This window comes from Balaenoptera musculus, chromosome 9 (assembly GCF_009873245.2).
Source record: "Balaenoptera musculus isolate JJ_BM4_2016_0621 chromosome 9, mBalMus1.pri.v3, whole genome shotgun sequence".
NCBI classification, from domain to species: Eukaryota; Metazoa; Chordata; class Mammalia; order Artiodactyla; family Balaenopteridae; genus Balaenoptera; species Balaenoptera musculus.
The window spans coordinates 98990193-99005623 of NC_045793.1; the positions used below are offsets into that span (position 1 = coordinate 98990193).

General features: G+C 59.4%; 1 protein-coding gene across 2 annotated transcripts in view; it reads left to right on the plus strand.

Moving 5' to 3' along the window:
- ADCY1 (adenylate cyclase 1) overlaps positions 1-15431 on the plus strand; it is a 126983-nt gene that overhangs the window by 61576 nt on the left and 49976 nt on the right. For both annotated transcript variants that reach the window (XM_036863914.1, XM_036863916.1), the window contains exons 5-7: positions 868-995; positions 8427-8585; positions 13586-13727. In XM_036863914.1, the coding sequence (XP_036719809.1) occupies positions 868-995; positions 8427-8585; positions 13586-13727 (429 nt within the window). The remainder of the gene's footprint in view (positions 1-867; positions 996-8426; positions 8586-13585; positions 13728-15431) is intronic.

The following is a 15431-nucleotide window of genomic DNA, read 5'->3' on the forward strand; positions in this document are numbered from 1 at the left end:
CTACTTACATGAAAACTTTTTGTGAGGTCCTCAGTTATTTAGGGGGGGTTTGAAGGGATGTTGAAAACAAAATGTTCTAAAACTGCCGTTTTAATGCTGTCCTTGAAATAAAACTGACGGTCACCGTCATAATCATAGCTGACCCCAATGGACTGGTGCAGGAGTGGTGGTAGTAAGCGTCTGACATGTCTCTCTGTCCTCAACACGAGGGCGAGGTGGGCACTGGTGTTCTCACCTTTGTGTAGGTGTGAGACTAGACCTTCTGCAGTGTCGGATGACTCCCCGAGGTGTTCCCTGTGGGTGGTGAGGTCTGGGCTCAGGCCCCGGCTGCTGGTTCTCTGGGGAGAGCTGCTCACATGGCCTGTGGACCTTGACTCTGGGTTAAGCCACGGGCACTCAGATGAGTGCGGCCTGCCCTTCCCGGGCTGGCGAAGGAGTCTAGCATGTTCCAGAAGGGCCAATCACATGGTGATCCAAGGACGGGGACTGTACTAGCCCCTCTCGGGAGAGGGGGCCCCTCCTTGGGGAGAGGACCTGGCTCCCAGGCATGGGGTGACCTCCCCTCCTTGAAGGGCCTGTGGGGTTGGCCCGGTGATCTGAAGGGGGCAGGGGAGGCGGACGCCCGCATGGGAAGAGGCTGAATGCGGCTAGCGGGGACGGCATGGGGTGCCCCAAGGCGACCCTAATCACAGCCATATAGGGGCCATCTGCCTTCCCAAGGTACCCTGTCCGTGGGAGAGCCGCCTGGGCCCTGGTCTAGGTCGGGCCTTGAGCTGAGCGGTCAGCGCACCTGGTGGTGGCAGAGGCACAGGTGCTCGGGCGGCCCCACGTGCGTCACTAACATGCCCTTTGCCCTCTCGCCCGAAGGAGAACCACTGCCGCCGCATCAAGATCCTGGGAGACTGCTACTACTGCGTGTCTGGCCTCACTCAGCCCAAGACTGACCACGCCCACTGCTGCGTGGAGATGGGCCTGGACATGATCGACACCATCACGTGAGTGCCCTGCCGTGCAGGCCTGCCTTGTCCTGGCCGGCGTGTCCGAGGTGGATCACCTGTGCCGGGGCTGCAGAGACCCAGAGCCACGCGGCGAGGTGCTGGGTGGGGAAGTCCCGCCTGCTCTGTGCAGCTCTGCCTCTGTGATCACCTTCTTTGCATTTTGTGGGGACTGCATTTCTTTGTCCACGGTGATCCGGGGTATTGCCAGCTATGCATTAGTCAGGCCAAAAGAAATGACCCTTTGAGCTTAGCTGGATAAGATGTTCAAGGAGTCGATTGCGGGAAAGGGTTGGCTCAAATCCGGCCGCGTTCCGGTTGACAAGGAATCACATGTGCTTGTCCACGCGGGCAGGTGACCAGGTGTCAGGTGCTGTCTGTGGAGAGAGGGCTGGATGGAGCAGGTGAGTATTTCTGGAACACTGGGGGCCTGGCCTGCTCCGCTCTTAGCCGCCCTCATCTCCTCATGGTCCTCGTCCGGGGATGAGGAGGTAGGCAGCCTTCCGTCTAGTTAAGGAGGGTGTGGAGCTGGGAGGTTGAGCTGGCGGACAGAGCTTAGAGCCACGTTCCAGCTTCTCAACAGCCTGGAGAGATGGCTTCGGCTCAGTGAGATGGGGTTACCAGGGCCTGGTGTGGTTCCACACTTGGGAGCAGAGAAGTAATAGTACAAGAATGGAACGAGATGGGATGCACAGCGGGCTCAACTGCACAGTCCTTGCGAGGCCGACTGCGGGGTCCACACACCTGCACACTGTGCGCAGAAGCACGGCGCTCAGCACCTCGCCGGCGTGCTCGACCTGGTACCCCAGTCGAATCCCTGAGGCCTGCTCTGCCCAGAGAGCCAGTGGCAGCTGGTCTGGGCTGTGGTCTAGGATTGAGGGTGGAAAAGCACCCCCCCCCCAGCAGGTGATTTCAGTATGCAGCCCTGCTCTGGAGGAAAGAAGCTGAACTGGAGAAGAGGCTGGTTGTTGACCGGCCTGCTCTTTGGGGAGGCCAGAGGTGGCCCTGGGTCGCGGGCACAGCGCCGTGGGTGACCAGGAAGCAGAAGAGGCTGCGGTGCCGAGATGTCCCTTGCCGGGGCCACAGAGAGGTCTGCTGCAGGCCTGGGGACCTCTGAGCGGACAGAGGAAAGCCAGAGGCAGGAGGGATGGTTGGCAAGGTAATGAGATTCCTGAAGCATCCCGTGCGGACGTCGTGCGTGGTGATGCAGATGCCCAGGTTCGGGGGATGCGCGAGTCCCACCGTAGGGGTGTCGGGCCGCTGTTGTCAGCTCCCTCTTCGGGCGGACGCTTTGCGGGAAGCACATCCACCAGCGTCGCTCGCTTCAGAAAACAGGGCAATCCATTCCGACCCTTGTGAGTGCAGGACCGACTTGTGTGAGTCAGGCGCTTGCTGCTGCCGGACAGAGGAGCTGAATAAGGAATCTGTAAAAACCGAGGGAGAAATCTCTGCAAGGGCAGGAGCAGGCAGGCGTGCAGCCAGACCGGCTCTGACCTTGTGTGAGACCGGAGGGGTCGAGGGTCTTCTCCTTGGCCAAGAAGTGAGGAATGATCTTCTTTCCACTTGGTAGAAAGTTCATTTCTATGGGGAAAACAGATGGAAAGATTTTCCATGCTCCGTGTAAAAGACCGAGCGAAGAATGCAGCCTTGAATGTGGAGTCCCAGGGCTCTTACCCCCTCCCAGTGGAGTGGCCGTGCCCGAGGCCCCCCGGGCTCCTGCTCTGGGGAATCTGGCCCCCATATGCCCTCAACACCCAAATCAGATCCTCCTCTCAAACTTGTGGACCTCATTAAGGTGTGCAATATGCTCTTAAAAAAAAACACCACATGTTAATTGTTGGTGTGATTTTTAATAATAATTTAAAGTCATATATATATTCCTGGTTTTGGCCAGATGGCACCTGCCTGTGGGAGGAATGGAGATAGAGTGGGAAGAGCCTTACGTGCCCACCAAGTGTGGTGACTGGCTTGGTCTTGCCCATGCAGAGCTGTGACCCTGGCTCTCAGTTTCCCCATCTGTAAAATGGGAGTGATGGCTTCATGACATCCGGGGCTCTGAGCGAGGTTGGATTGGCAGAGACCAGGGCAGTGGGACCAACCTCATGGCCACGTCCAGGCCCTGCGTCCTGGGGGTCAGGGGCTAGTCCTTGACCTTGAAGGTTCTGGGGAGGTTTCTCCAGGACTCCTGGTGGTGTCGTGCTGCTTGGACCTATGTCTTTGACCCTAAGTTCTACAGCCCCTCCCCAGGGTACCCAGGCCTGATCCTGCTCCCACCCCCACCAGTGGGTGTGCTGCCCACGTGAGATCTGTGCCTCCACCCTTTCCTGCACCCCAGCGCCAGCTTCCCTCTGTCAGGCCTTGAATATTAGGTCAAACCCAAGGAAACTGCTCCTCTGCAGCCAAGTCTGGTACAAGAACACTTCCTAGAGTCCAAGCCATCAGTCCCCAGATGCGGCTGTTCCTGAGTGGGTTGGGGGCTTCCTGCCCGAGGAAGCAGACAGGCCCCCTGGGTTCCTGGCTCCCCATCCTTGAGGTGATGCTTTGGTTTCCTTGCATCCCTGATTTTCTCTGCTGTGACATGCAGAAACCGTGTTTGCATCTCTGAGCTGTTGTGGGAATTAAATGGGATCCCAGGTTAAATGGGCTGGCACGGAAGATGCTGGGTCCCCAGCCACTGCGGTCCTCAATTCATTAACCCCCAGAAAAGGGAGCCAGCTCAGAGATGAGCCAGCTGGGCTGCTGCTGTCCCTCCCTTGGGCTCCAAAGCATCAGGACTCTGTGCACTTACAGGAATGGGGTTTGTCCACTCCACGGGGAGCACCTTGCCCATCACAGGCATTAGCAAATCACGAATCAGACCTCCAAACATGCAGGGTACCATTTTGCTAAGTACTTCATCCAGACGTGGCTTTGCTTGTGGTCTGGGTAATTTTGGTTCACTATACTGAGTTAAGTAGAAGTAAATGACATGTGCTCTTCCTTCCCTGACCCGTCTTTGAGCTGGTAAGGCCAGCTTGCCTGTGCTCAGGTCATGGGTAGACCCGATGTGCCCAGGCTGGAGCAGCCCAAGGCTGGAGGTCGAATGAGAAGAGATGGCCGAGTGACAAAAGTCATTTCTGATTGTTCTGGAGGCCTGGTCCTCCCCCTCCTTCAGTTTTCTCAGTTCTTGGCAAACGCTCTTCAGTGAGACAGGTTTTTGGGTTTTTTTTTTTCTGTTTTTCATACAATTTTTTTTTAACCCATTGCAGTGGCTTCTCTTGTTGTGGAGCACAGGCTCTAGGTGCACGGGCTTCAGTAGTTGTGGCTCGCGGGCTCAGTAGTTGTGGTGCACGGGCTCTAGAGCGCAGGCTCAGTAGTTGTGGAGCACGGGCTTAGTTGCTCCGCGGCATGTGGGATCTTCCCGGACCAGGGCTCGAACCTGTGTCCCCTGCATTGGCAGGCGGATTCTCAACCACTGTGCCACCAGGGAAGTCCGACAATTTTTAAATTGTAGTATAGTTGATTTACAATGTTATGTTAGTTTCAGGTGTACAGCAAAGCGATTCAGTTACACATATATATGTATATCTATTCTTTTTCAGACTTCTTCCCCTTTCAGGTTATTACAAGATATTGAGTATGGTTCCCCATGCTGTACAGTATAGGTCCTTGTTGGTTATCTAGAGTGAGGCAGTTCTTGAGGCAGGATTTATCTACAAGTGACTGTCCAGCTCACTGCACATCTGCTGTTCCCGCAATTGAGAACCTGCTGGAAAGGATGACAGACGGGGCGAATTGGTGGAGTGTCCTGGGCTGCACAAGTTGGGTGGAGGCTGGCAAAGGCCCTGCACACTGGGGGCAGGAAGGCCTCCTTGAGGAAGGTTGGACGTGGGTCCCAGAAGTCCCCCTGCCCTTTGCCCTTCCATGACTGCAGAAGTAGAAATGCTTAAAATGCACAAAAACATCTTTTGCAGGTTTACTTATTTACATTTCCCAAACTCATTTCTTTTTGTGAATTAAAAAAAATTTTTTTTAAACCTTAGTTTTCTTGTTTCAGTACCTTTAACTGGCAGTTGGCAAACGAATGAAAAAAGAGTTAAAATTGAAAAGAACACATTCAAAGTGTATACAACTAAATAGGTAGTAAAGATATGTGAACGAACAGTCAGACTTCCACAAAACCTTTATTGTAAATTCGTGGCACGCAGACTTCTGAGGTTATCAAAGCTGAACACCAGGATGCCCGGGACCCTGTGTAGACGTATCTGGTTCTACGGTCTGGCCTGGCCCCCTGAATACGGAGGACAGTGAGGCCGGGCTCGAGGGCCAGCTGGGAAGGCAGCGTCTCGGCACGCCTCTGGGGCCCGCGTGTGCCATGGTTCTGGGGGACAGGCCCTCGGTGGGTGAAGTGAGCAGTTACAGGAAGAACTGCTCCTGGTTAGAAGACAGGCTGGGATGGGGGGGAGGTTTAAGTGGAGGCCGCTCGGGGCCGGGGGGCCGTGGCAGGGGCTTCTGTGGTCTGGCTGGCAGGAAGCCCTGCCGGGCAGTGGGCGAACGGTCTGCAAGTGGAAGTCAGGGCAGGGCTGGTGGGCTGGGTCCAGTGAGCCTCACGCATCCTGTGCCATTACTGACAAACGGGGTTACCCCGGCCCCCCCCCCCGCTCCTCCTCACACTCTGTCCTCGACCCTGCCCCCCAGGTCCTGTCCCTTCCTGGTCACAGCCTCCAGGTTTTGATCTGAGGACAGGACGTTGGCATTGAGCCAGGCTGGGGAGGTGGAGCTCTGGGGACCCAGCCCGAGGTGCACCCCGGGTGTAAGTGTTCGCCTCTTTAACGCTGCTACTCCTGTTATGATGGTGAATAAATCGTGGACCATTAGTAAGGGCATCATGCATCAATAACCTGCTAGGAAGAGATCATGGGATAGTTCCAGAGTCTCTGGGGATGCTAGGCTGTTTCGGCCCAGCCTTCCCGCGGGGTGGCCCAGCTCTGTCCTCTCTTCTGCTGCACGGAACAGGCTCCTTTGCTGTCAGAGGCACGTGAGCCAAGGCTTCGGGGCTTTCCTTCTCTGTCGCCCTCCTTGCGATGTTGTGGACTTAAGTTGTGTCCTGGTGACACTCATTTTGTTCCAGATGAAGATTCCCAGTCTCTTTATTTCATCATCATTTGAAGCCCCTCGTCCTTCTTCAGTCTTCTAAATTAAGGGGGTTTTTTTGGAGGGCAGCGAGCTGGCGGTGGTCAGGAGCTGTGTGGGCGAGGGGAACTGAACTCTCATTCCACACCGTGTACTCACGAGGGTCCAGGAGCGGGTGTTACACCAGGCCCTGGGAGGCTAGTGGCCAGGACCCCTTGTGGATGGACCTCGAGTCAGCAGGCGGCAGGCCCGTCCAGGCACAGACGACTTCCAGGTACCGAGCGTGGAGGCAGGCTCACGTGCAGTGACCACCAGGTGGGATGGGGCTCGTCAGGACACTGTGGACGCAGGTGGGCTGTGGAAGCTAAGCCAGGGCAGGGGGTGTCAGCTACCACCTTCCTTCTCCCTTGGGCTGACACCAAACCCAAGGGGCCAGTGGCGGGCGCTGTGGCCGGAATGCATCTGTCCAGCGGCTAAGCCCTGTTACAGCTTGCAGCCGTTGGGGGTGGGGTAGGTGGGAAGTCCCAGCCGCCTGGGACAAGGCACAGGTGAGGAATGGCCTGGGGCAGCCCCTCCCAGGATGCTTGCAACCCACTCTCCGGGAGGGCCCTAGGATGTCCACCAAGCCTCTGGTCAGTGGAGTCAGCCCGGCCATGTGGCCATGTGGATGCAGTAGTCTCCTCTGATGGAGCCTGGCCCAGCTATCATAGCAGAAGCAGAGTGACAAGGGTCTGGGCAGGGACGGGGGTGGGTTTGCTGTGGTGAAGGATCTGGGAGGGCTTCCTGGAGGCAGCATCTGGGCTGGGCCTATGTTATGTTTGAACAGGGTGGGATGCACATGAATCAGCCCTGAGTCTTGGAGCAGGAGTGAGATTTTGCTCACAGGCTCGGGGCACCTGCTGTATTGGGGGGCAGGTCTAGATGTGGTTGGACTACAGGGCACCTGCTGTTGGGAGGGGACGGAGGGTGGGTAGTCCATGTCGGGCTGCCCGAGGGTGGTGGCAGTGTGGCCCTGTGGGCCTTTGGTCTCCCAGCCTCCCTTCCCTCTCACAGCCGATGTCCTAATCATGGGGCCGCCGTGTCCCCGAGCCTCAGCTCCATCTTCCTGCCCTTCTTGCTACAGAACATCTCCACCGGCCGGGGAGCCCCATCCAACACACCTGCCGGTCGGGGCCACCTTTGGACCCGCCCAGGGTGGGGAGGGCCGGGGGCGCCGTGGCTGACCCCCTCCCCGCCCTCACGGCTTCCTTGCAATTCTGTCCCTTGGAGCACACCTGCCAGGCCCGATAATGCTTCCTCAACAACATGCTTCAGACTTTTTAAAGATTAAATAATCTCTTGCTTTCGGGGAGAAGTGGAAAATCCAGAAAAGTGGCATCAGAGGGCCTCCCCGCGGCCGCGGTGCGTCCCCTGCGCTCTGGCTGTGCGATCACAGGCCCTTTGTGTACTTCCTGCATCTCACTTCACCGTGGGCCTCGTGGGGCTGGAGAAACCATACGGGGCGTCCTCGTGTCCCCCGAGGGGATTTCTGAGCACAGCCCGCCTACATGACTGCCGTGAATCTCTCTCCAAGGAACTTTTAAAGCCACCTCCTGTTTCTTCTCACGAGTGCTTCCGGTGATGCTGTCCCCGCCTCCGAGGGTGGTCTCGCCTGGGACCCTCAGGGCTTCATGCCAGCCCTTTCCTCAGCTGGGGCTGAGCCCAGAGACACGGGCGCCTGGGGAGGTGGAGCGCGCGTGCACTGGCCCTGCAGTCTGATTTCAGCGTCCGCGTGTCTTGTTTTCTCCCTTGAGTTGACGGACGCAGAGTGTACAACCCACAAGGTCCCCCTGTTGTTTGGGGCAGGTTTGTGGAGCCCTGGGCCTCCCCACAGGCTGGGTCTGCAGCCCACCCTCTCAGTCAGGGAACTCGGGGTCAAACCTTGACCGTTCCCAGGGCTCCTGGGACCCTGTCAGATGTTCCCCGGGGCTCTCACGCTGGCCCCTGGCTAGCAAGCAGGCGCGAGCACCCCTGATCGGGTCAGTGGCACCCAGAGCAGGATCGGGGTCCTGGATCGGGGGTCCTGGGCTCATTTCTCTCCTGCCGCTGCTCTGGGTGGGGAGGGGGAGAGGGGAGGTGGGGTGCCTTGTGAGATGGCCAGTGGCCAGGGAGCAGGGGGGAGCCAGCTTGGAGTGACCTCTGCCCACCAGCGGCCACAGCTCGGGGGTCAGGCTGACTGGGTCAGGAGATTCCCCCCATGCACCTGCTCCCCTGTGCTCATGGCCCTGAGGGGGCAGACCGCGGGGCCCCAGCCCCACGCCCTGCCTGTGTTTGCTGCAGGTCCGTGGCCGAGGCCACCGAGGTGGACCTGAACATGCGTGTGGGGCTGCACACCGGCAGGGTCCTCTGCGGGGTCCTGGGCCTGCGCAAGTGGCAGTACGACGTGTGGTCCAACGACGTGACCCTGGCGAACGTCATGGAAGCCGCCGGCCTGCCTGGGTAAATCGGGGACCCTGAGGGCAGGGGCGGGGGATTCTAATTCAACCTTCTGCCTGGGGATCTGGGAACGCCCGGCTGTCCCAGCCCCATCCCCAAGGCCCCCATAGAGAGTGGGCAAGCCGACCCTGGAGGAGGAGACAGAACGCCCCGGAGGTCTGCCTGGCTAGGAGCTGTCCTGAGTGCTGACTGTTGCTTCCCATTTTGCTTTCTTTCTCAGACTTGCAGTGGAAAGTGTTCTGCCTTTAGAGCCCCACTAGGGAAGTTACAGATTTTCCTCTAGAGTGAGGAGGATGCATTTCTCATTGGTCCGTGCACTCCTAATGCTTTCTAATTACAGTCGCCTCCTTTGGTCTCATTTTCTTCAAACCATTCCACAGAGCCAAGGCATCATGTACGGTGAAAACATTAACCCGAGAACTGAACGGGAACTCCCCTCCCTCCACAAACGGTGGGCAGCAGGGGGATGATGTGATTGCAGAAAAGGGGGCTCTGAGGCGCACTCGCATGGTCCCACCCTCCCGATTTCCGCCTCTTAGAGGGGTGGCGGGCCGTGCTCGCGGCTGCTGCGGGGCCCAGCTGCGGTTCCCCAGGGCTAGAGCTGAGCGCTAGACTCCTGCACACGCGCATCTGCTTCTGTCTTATGAACCTCAGGGCCAAGCTCTGTGCCCTCCGCTCTGAGGGGCCTCAGGGCCCCTCTGACCCTGGCTGCCTGTCCCCAGCTGTCCTGTTCTCACCCTAGAGACCTGGCGTCCTCTGGGCCGCATCTTCCCCCCTCTCTCCTGGCCTGACTTTTTGGGGGAGGTGGCGGAAACAGGTGACACCTTTCCTTGTGCCAAGGCCCTGAGCTCTGCCGAGGGACCACTGGCATCCAAGGCCACTCGCTCTGGAGAGCGGCTTTGAAATCGCAGGAAAGGAGGGCTTACGGGGCTCGAGGAAGCGGCAAGCCTGGAGATTAGAATCCAACGAGCCTGAATCCACGCTGAGCCTGCCATGGGAGTGGCCACGGCATTTCTGAGCGAGCTCAAAAATCGCGGCATTGTCATCTGTGACCCGGGCTGCCTCTGAACGTCCCCCTGGGGGGGGCCCTCGCGGCCACCGACCCCTCCTTCCTTCAGGGCCCCGTCCTTCCAGCACCCCTCCACTCCTCCTGCTGTTCTCCACCCTCCAGGGCAGGGTCTCGGGGGGGGGGGGACACCGTCTCACTGTGCCTGCGCCTCGCCCTCTGGGCGCCAGAGTGAATCCCAGCGGCAGCCCCCCTGCAGCCCCGCTGTCCTGCACAGAGTCCAGCCCCTTGGCCGGCCAGCTGGTGCCAGGAGCCGCCCACCTCCCTCCTCCCCTGCCCACTGAGGTCTTTAAGCGTTCCGCCTGCCGTGCGGGCAAGCACACGGACTTCCCACCGCCAGGGACCCCGCTCCGCAGGCCCCTTCACCTGGCTGGGGCCTCTTTCAAGTTCCGTCTGACCGGTAGCTTCCCTCCTTTCACCCTCCCTACCAGTCCCACGGGGGGGCCGCATCCTGCCTGCCCTGCTCTCTGCTTTGCTTCTTTCTTCCCTCCTCCCCTCCTCTCCCCCTTTCGGAGACACACCCCTCAGGAGCATAGTGTTTACAGAGCACCTGGCTTTTCCAGGAGGGGGGAGGGTGGCGTCGGCGGCAAAGACAGAGCCCTCGGCCCCGGTGGGGTTCACGTTCTTGGGGGGCCACAGGGAGCACTCTGGGGGATGCAGAGAGGGGAGCACGACACGGGGCCGGGGGGAGGTGCCTTTATCACCTGTCAGCCTGGGTCTCCTGGGCACTGAGGTCAGTTCGGAGCTGGGCGGGGGTCTGGGGAGCTCACAGGCCCTTGGGGTCACTGAGACCCTGGCACTGCGCACGGAGCGCCGGGAGGATGTGCAAGGAGGAGGGAAGATGATGAAGGCCCGAGCCTGAGAGTTCCTGAGAGAAGGGGAGCGGGAGACAGGAAGAGGAGCAGGGGAGGGCGGCGTGGTGAGAGGGAGTGCGGGCAGCCAGGAGGAGGGCCGGGGAGGAAGGAGAGCCGTCAGCTGTGTTCAGTGCTGCAAAATGAGGGCTGGACACCAGACCGGGTGCGTGCAGCCAGTGGTGGCCTCAGCAGAGGGTTCAGGGCACACGAGGGCCGAAGTGAGACTGCCTGGCTCCCAGGGAGACAGAGCATCGCGACTCTCCCCGCAGGGAAGGGGGAGTTGCGGAAGGAAGCTGGCCTGGGAGGGGTTGCTGGAAAGCTGCTCCGTGAGTGGGGACCAGGGGCTGCTGACGCCACCCTCCCCAGTGCCTCTAGGGGCCTGGCCCACGTGGTGTGTGCACCCCTCGGGGTCCTGCCTTGCCCTTGCAGCGGGGGTTGGGGGGCGCGTGTGATGGGGCTTTTCCAGGAACCTTCCGAGACTCCCAGGCCCCTGGAGGTGGTGTCCGCCCTGGAGCTTCTCAGGGTTTCCTCACTCTGTCTCTCTTTAGGTTTGCTCTTTCTCGCACTATTCTTAATGTGATTCCTTCATTCTTTAAAAAAATCTTATTTTATTGAAGCATAGTTGATTCACAATGTTGTGTTAATTTCTACTGCACAGCGAAGTGATTCAGTTACACATATATATATATATATATCAATACGTTCTTTTTCATATTCTTTTCCATGATGGTTTATCACAGGAGATTGAATATAGTTCCCTGTTCTGTGCAGTAAGACCTTGTTGTTCATCCATTCTCTATATAACAGTTTGCATCTGCTAATCCCAAACTCCCAGTCCATCCCTCCCCCTTCCCCCTTGGTCCTTCTTTTGCTTTCGTCACCACCCACCTATCCACTCATACATCCATCCACCCATCCATCTTCCATCCATCCATCCTCCATACTTCCTTCCATCCACCCGTCCATCTTCCATCCACCCATCCTCCATACTTCCTTCCATCCACCCATCCATCTTCCATCCATCCATCCTCCATACTTCCTTCCATCCACCCATCCATCCTCCATACTTCCTTCCATCCACCCGTCCATCTTCCATACTTCCTTCCATCCACCCATCCATCTTCCATACTTCCTTCCATCCACCCATCCATCCTCCATACTTCCTTCCATCCACCCATCCATCTTCCATCCATCCATCCTCCATGCCTCCTTCCATCCATCCATTCTGCAAGCACTTATCTTCTATTCATTGGGTATTCGGGGACCGTGGCTGGTCAGACAGACAGATGGACGGGTGGACAGATGGGAGGAATGAATCACTGCTGTGTCTTTACCCCAGCATCTCATGCTGGGACCCCTGGGACTTGGTTCATGGACTCCTTCCCAAGGCCATACACCCTGAGTGGTTGCCTTGGAGAGGCCAAGGCCAGGCAGGGATGGGGCACCTGTCTGCTTCTTGCATGGAGATGGCCTCCAGCTTCTTGGTGGCAGGAGACCACACAGCCCTCTCTGCTGCCCTGAAGCACACACGGCTCCTGGTCAGCCCCAAACTGATGTGCTGGATGCATGTTCCAGGCTGCCTGGAAGCAAGTGAAATTGGGTCCTGAGCAAATGGCCTACCCACCCCCCTGCCCCAGGGGCCCTCAGGTAGGAACCATGATAGGGGTCACCTGCGTGCCACCCCCAGCTCCAGGGTATGGTGGGCCCCCTCCGCCCCAGGTCCCACATCTCCCCACCCCTATTGTCCTGGGCAAGACAGCCTCATCAATAACTGGGCTCTGGTGCTGCGGGCCTTAGGGATGGCAGACACTGGGCATCCCCACCCTCCGTCTCCAGGGCAGGCGAGCTAGCGTGGCTGGCTGTCTTCACTCCCACCGCCTGTGTTGGGTGAGGCATCGCCCCGTGAGTGCTGGGCAGCACCTGCAAGTGAGGTGGCCCTGCCCCCTGTAGTGGCCTTGCTGCTCAGGACCAGCCAGGCCTCCAGTTTCTCCCCAGTCCAGGCTGGGAGCCTGGGTGCTGTCCATTCCCGCCGTGTGCTTTTAGGGCAGCGTGCACCCGAGACCCCGCCTCTTTTCCAGAGCCTGAGGTGCTCTGCGCTGAGAGCAGGTGCTGATGTTTCTGCCTCCCTGTTGGCCCCTCAGCTCAGCGACGGGACTGTGCTGTCCCTCTCTGTGGTGGAAGGAAGGGAGGAAGGGAGGGAGGGAGGGCGACCAGTGAATGAATGAGTGGACACGCATGCATTTCTAGAGACCGTTGGTGCCGTCTGCAGTCCAGGGCCAGGCTGATGGGGTGACCGTGTCCCAGGTGCCCTCAGGGCCAGCAGTGGGGGGATGCTCACTCCTGCCTCAGTGTCCCTCCCCGACCAAGGAATTCAGGGGACTGTTTGGGGACGTGAGGGCTCAGGTCTTTGCAGGGAGTGTTTTGCATGCTGGGGAGTTTGTGTTTCTCCCTAAGCCCGAGTGCTCGGGCCTTGCTAAGGGCCGGAAGCTCAGGCCATGTGTCTAGGTTACGTGGGTGCTGGTGTTTGCTCAGGTTATGCTGAGTGAGGATTTCTCCTTCTCTCACCAGAAAACTCACTGGGGTAGGCGTGAATGCCGCGCACACGGCTCTGTTCCCGCCCGCCCACTTTGTGTGGGGACAGTGCGGGCCTGATGTCGGGCTGGGGTCCTCACGCCCTGGGGGTTTGGGGACCGCAGCCGGGGGAGGGGACTTGCTTCTCCCCTCACCTCGCCACCCTCTCCTTCCCTCGCCGTCTTTTCTGTGTCCTCTGACACTTGCTGCCTTCCTCCCCTTCAGTTCCTCTTGTGTCCCTCTGGCCCCTCATCCCCTCTGCCTGCAGCCCTCCTTGCTTAGTCCTCCTTTGCACGCTTCCGCCTCTCTCCTGGGGTCCCTCCCCTGCCCCACCCCACCTGTCGGTCCTCCTGTGCGTATGCCCCAGGGAGTCTGAGTGTTCCTTCCAGAGCTCGCCCGTGAGGGGGGGCACCTCTGCCAGGACCCCACAGAGCATCGCCCGGGTGCTGCCCAGAACCAGCTGCGGCCCCGCAGGGGAGGCTCCGTCCGAATCTCCGCCTCCTTTTCCGTAGGAAGGTTCACATCACAGAGACCACCCTGGCGTGCCTGAATGGTGACTACGAGGTGGAGCCGGGCCATGGGCACGAGAGGAACAGTTTTCTGAAAACTCACAACATCGAGACCTTTTTTATCGTGCCCTCCCATCGGCGAAAGGTAGGCTCCAGAAGGGGTCGTGTGCGGAGCCTTCTTAAGGACTAACGGCTCCTTCGTTCTCCTCAGATCACTGCTTCTCAGGTCTTGGGCTCTGCGCACATGGGAGGGTGTCCCCGCTGACCTTGTGTCCTGGGCCTGGCCTGTTGCCCGTGAGGGGAGGGCCGTGGGGGAGGGGAGGGGAGGGAACTTGGAGTCAAGGCCCTGGGGTCCTCAAGGGCTGGGTCATCCTGAGTCCTCCCGTACCTCCCTGGGCCTTCACTGCCTCTCCTGCAAATCAGGTTTGAGAATCCTCTGTAGGAGGTCAGGGATGGGGTACGCTATGGATCGAGGGGTGCTGTGCACACAGGAAGGCTTGTGACCATCCTGTGTGAGCACTGAAGGTCACTCTGCCCTGGGAAAGTGATCTGGACACGACTGAGGGTGACTGAGCCACTTCCGGGGCTCAGATGAGGGGTGCAGGGCTCAGGTGAGGGGCGCAGGACACAGGTGAGGAGTGCAGGGCCGAGGTGAGGGGCGCAGGGCTCAGGTGAGGGGCGCAGGACACAGGTGAGGGGCGCAGGACACAGGTGAGGAGCGCAGGACCCAGGTGAGGGGCGCAGGGCTCAGGTGAGGGGCGCAGGACACAGGTGAGGAGTGCAGGACCCAGGTGAGGGGCGCAGGGCTCAGGTGAGGGGCACGGGACACAGGTGAGGTGCATGGGACACAGGTGGCCACAGCTTCTTCAGGATACAAGCAGGTCAGGGAGAGCTTCGGGTTTCGCTGTCCTGGGGCATCCATGGGCCAGTGCTCTCCAGGCCAGGATGCAGTGGCACCCGTGTGACGTGGGAGCTGTGGATGGGTGTGGCACTGGCCGGGGGAGAGAAATGGGGCTCAGGGCAGGACAGGCAGGGCAGGGCGAGCTGACTCCTGGAGGAGGGGAGTGAGTGTGTAAGAGAAGGGCAGGTGTGAGAGGTTTGGGTGACCAGCTGGGGTCAACCTGGAGACATAGGAGCGGAGGGCAGGGCGCCAAGGAGGAAGGCCTGCGAGCCGCTGCCGGGATGCAGGAGGTTGTGAGTCAGAGGAGGGAGCCTCGGTGCCATGAGTGGATGCCGCCCCACCCGTCATGCAGAATGAAACAACAGCGTCAGCCGTGGCTGCGGTTTGAGGGTGAGAAGGATGACGAGGTCTGTACAATGAGCAGCCCCTTTGGAGAAGTTTGGGTTGAGGAGGAGAGAGAAAAAGGTGAAAGGCAGAAGGGGAGGTCTGCAGAAGGGGAGGTCTGCAGGAGGGGAGGTCTGCAGGATGGGAGGTCTGCAGAAGGGGAGGTCTGCAGGAGGGGAGGTCTGCAGGAGGGGAGGTCTGCAGGAGGGGAGGTCTGCAGGAGGGGAGGTCTGCAGAAGGGGAGGTCTGCAGGAGGGGAGGTCTGCAGGATGGGAGGTCTGCAGAAGGGGAGGTCTGCAGAAGGGGAGGTCTGCAGGAGGGGCCCCGGGGGCCAGTGGATGACACTCATCAGCGTGGTGCTGCCCCAGCTGGGTGATGTCCTTGCATCTGCCCCAGGATTCGGGCATCGCTCTCGTTTCAGCGGCATTGGGCGTAGTCGAGACCTACGTGTTTTGGGACTGGGTTGCCGGTTCTGTTCCCTCTGGTCCTCAGCAAGTGGCCTGTGATCTCCCTGCCCCGTTAAGTTCGTGCTCCCCGCCCAAGAGGTAGGACGTGTGTGTCTGC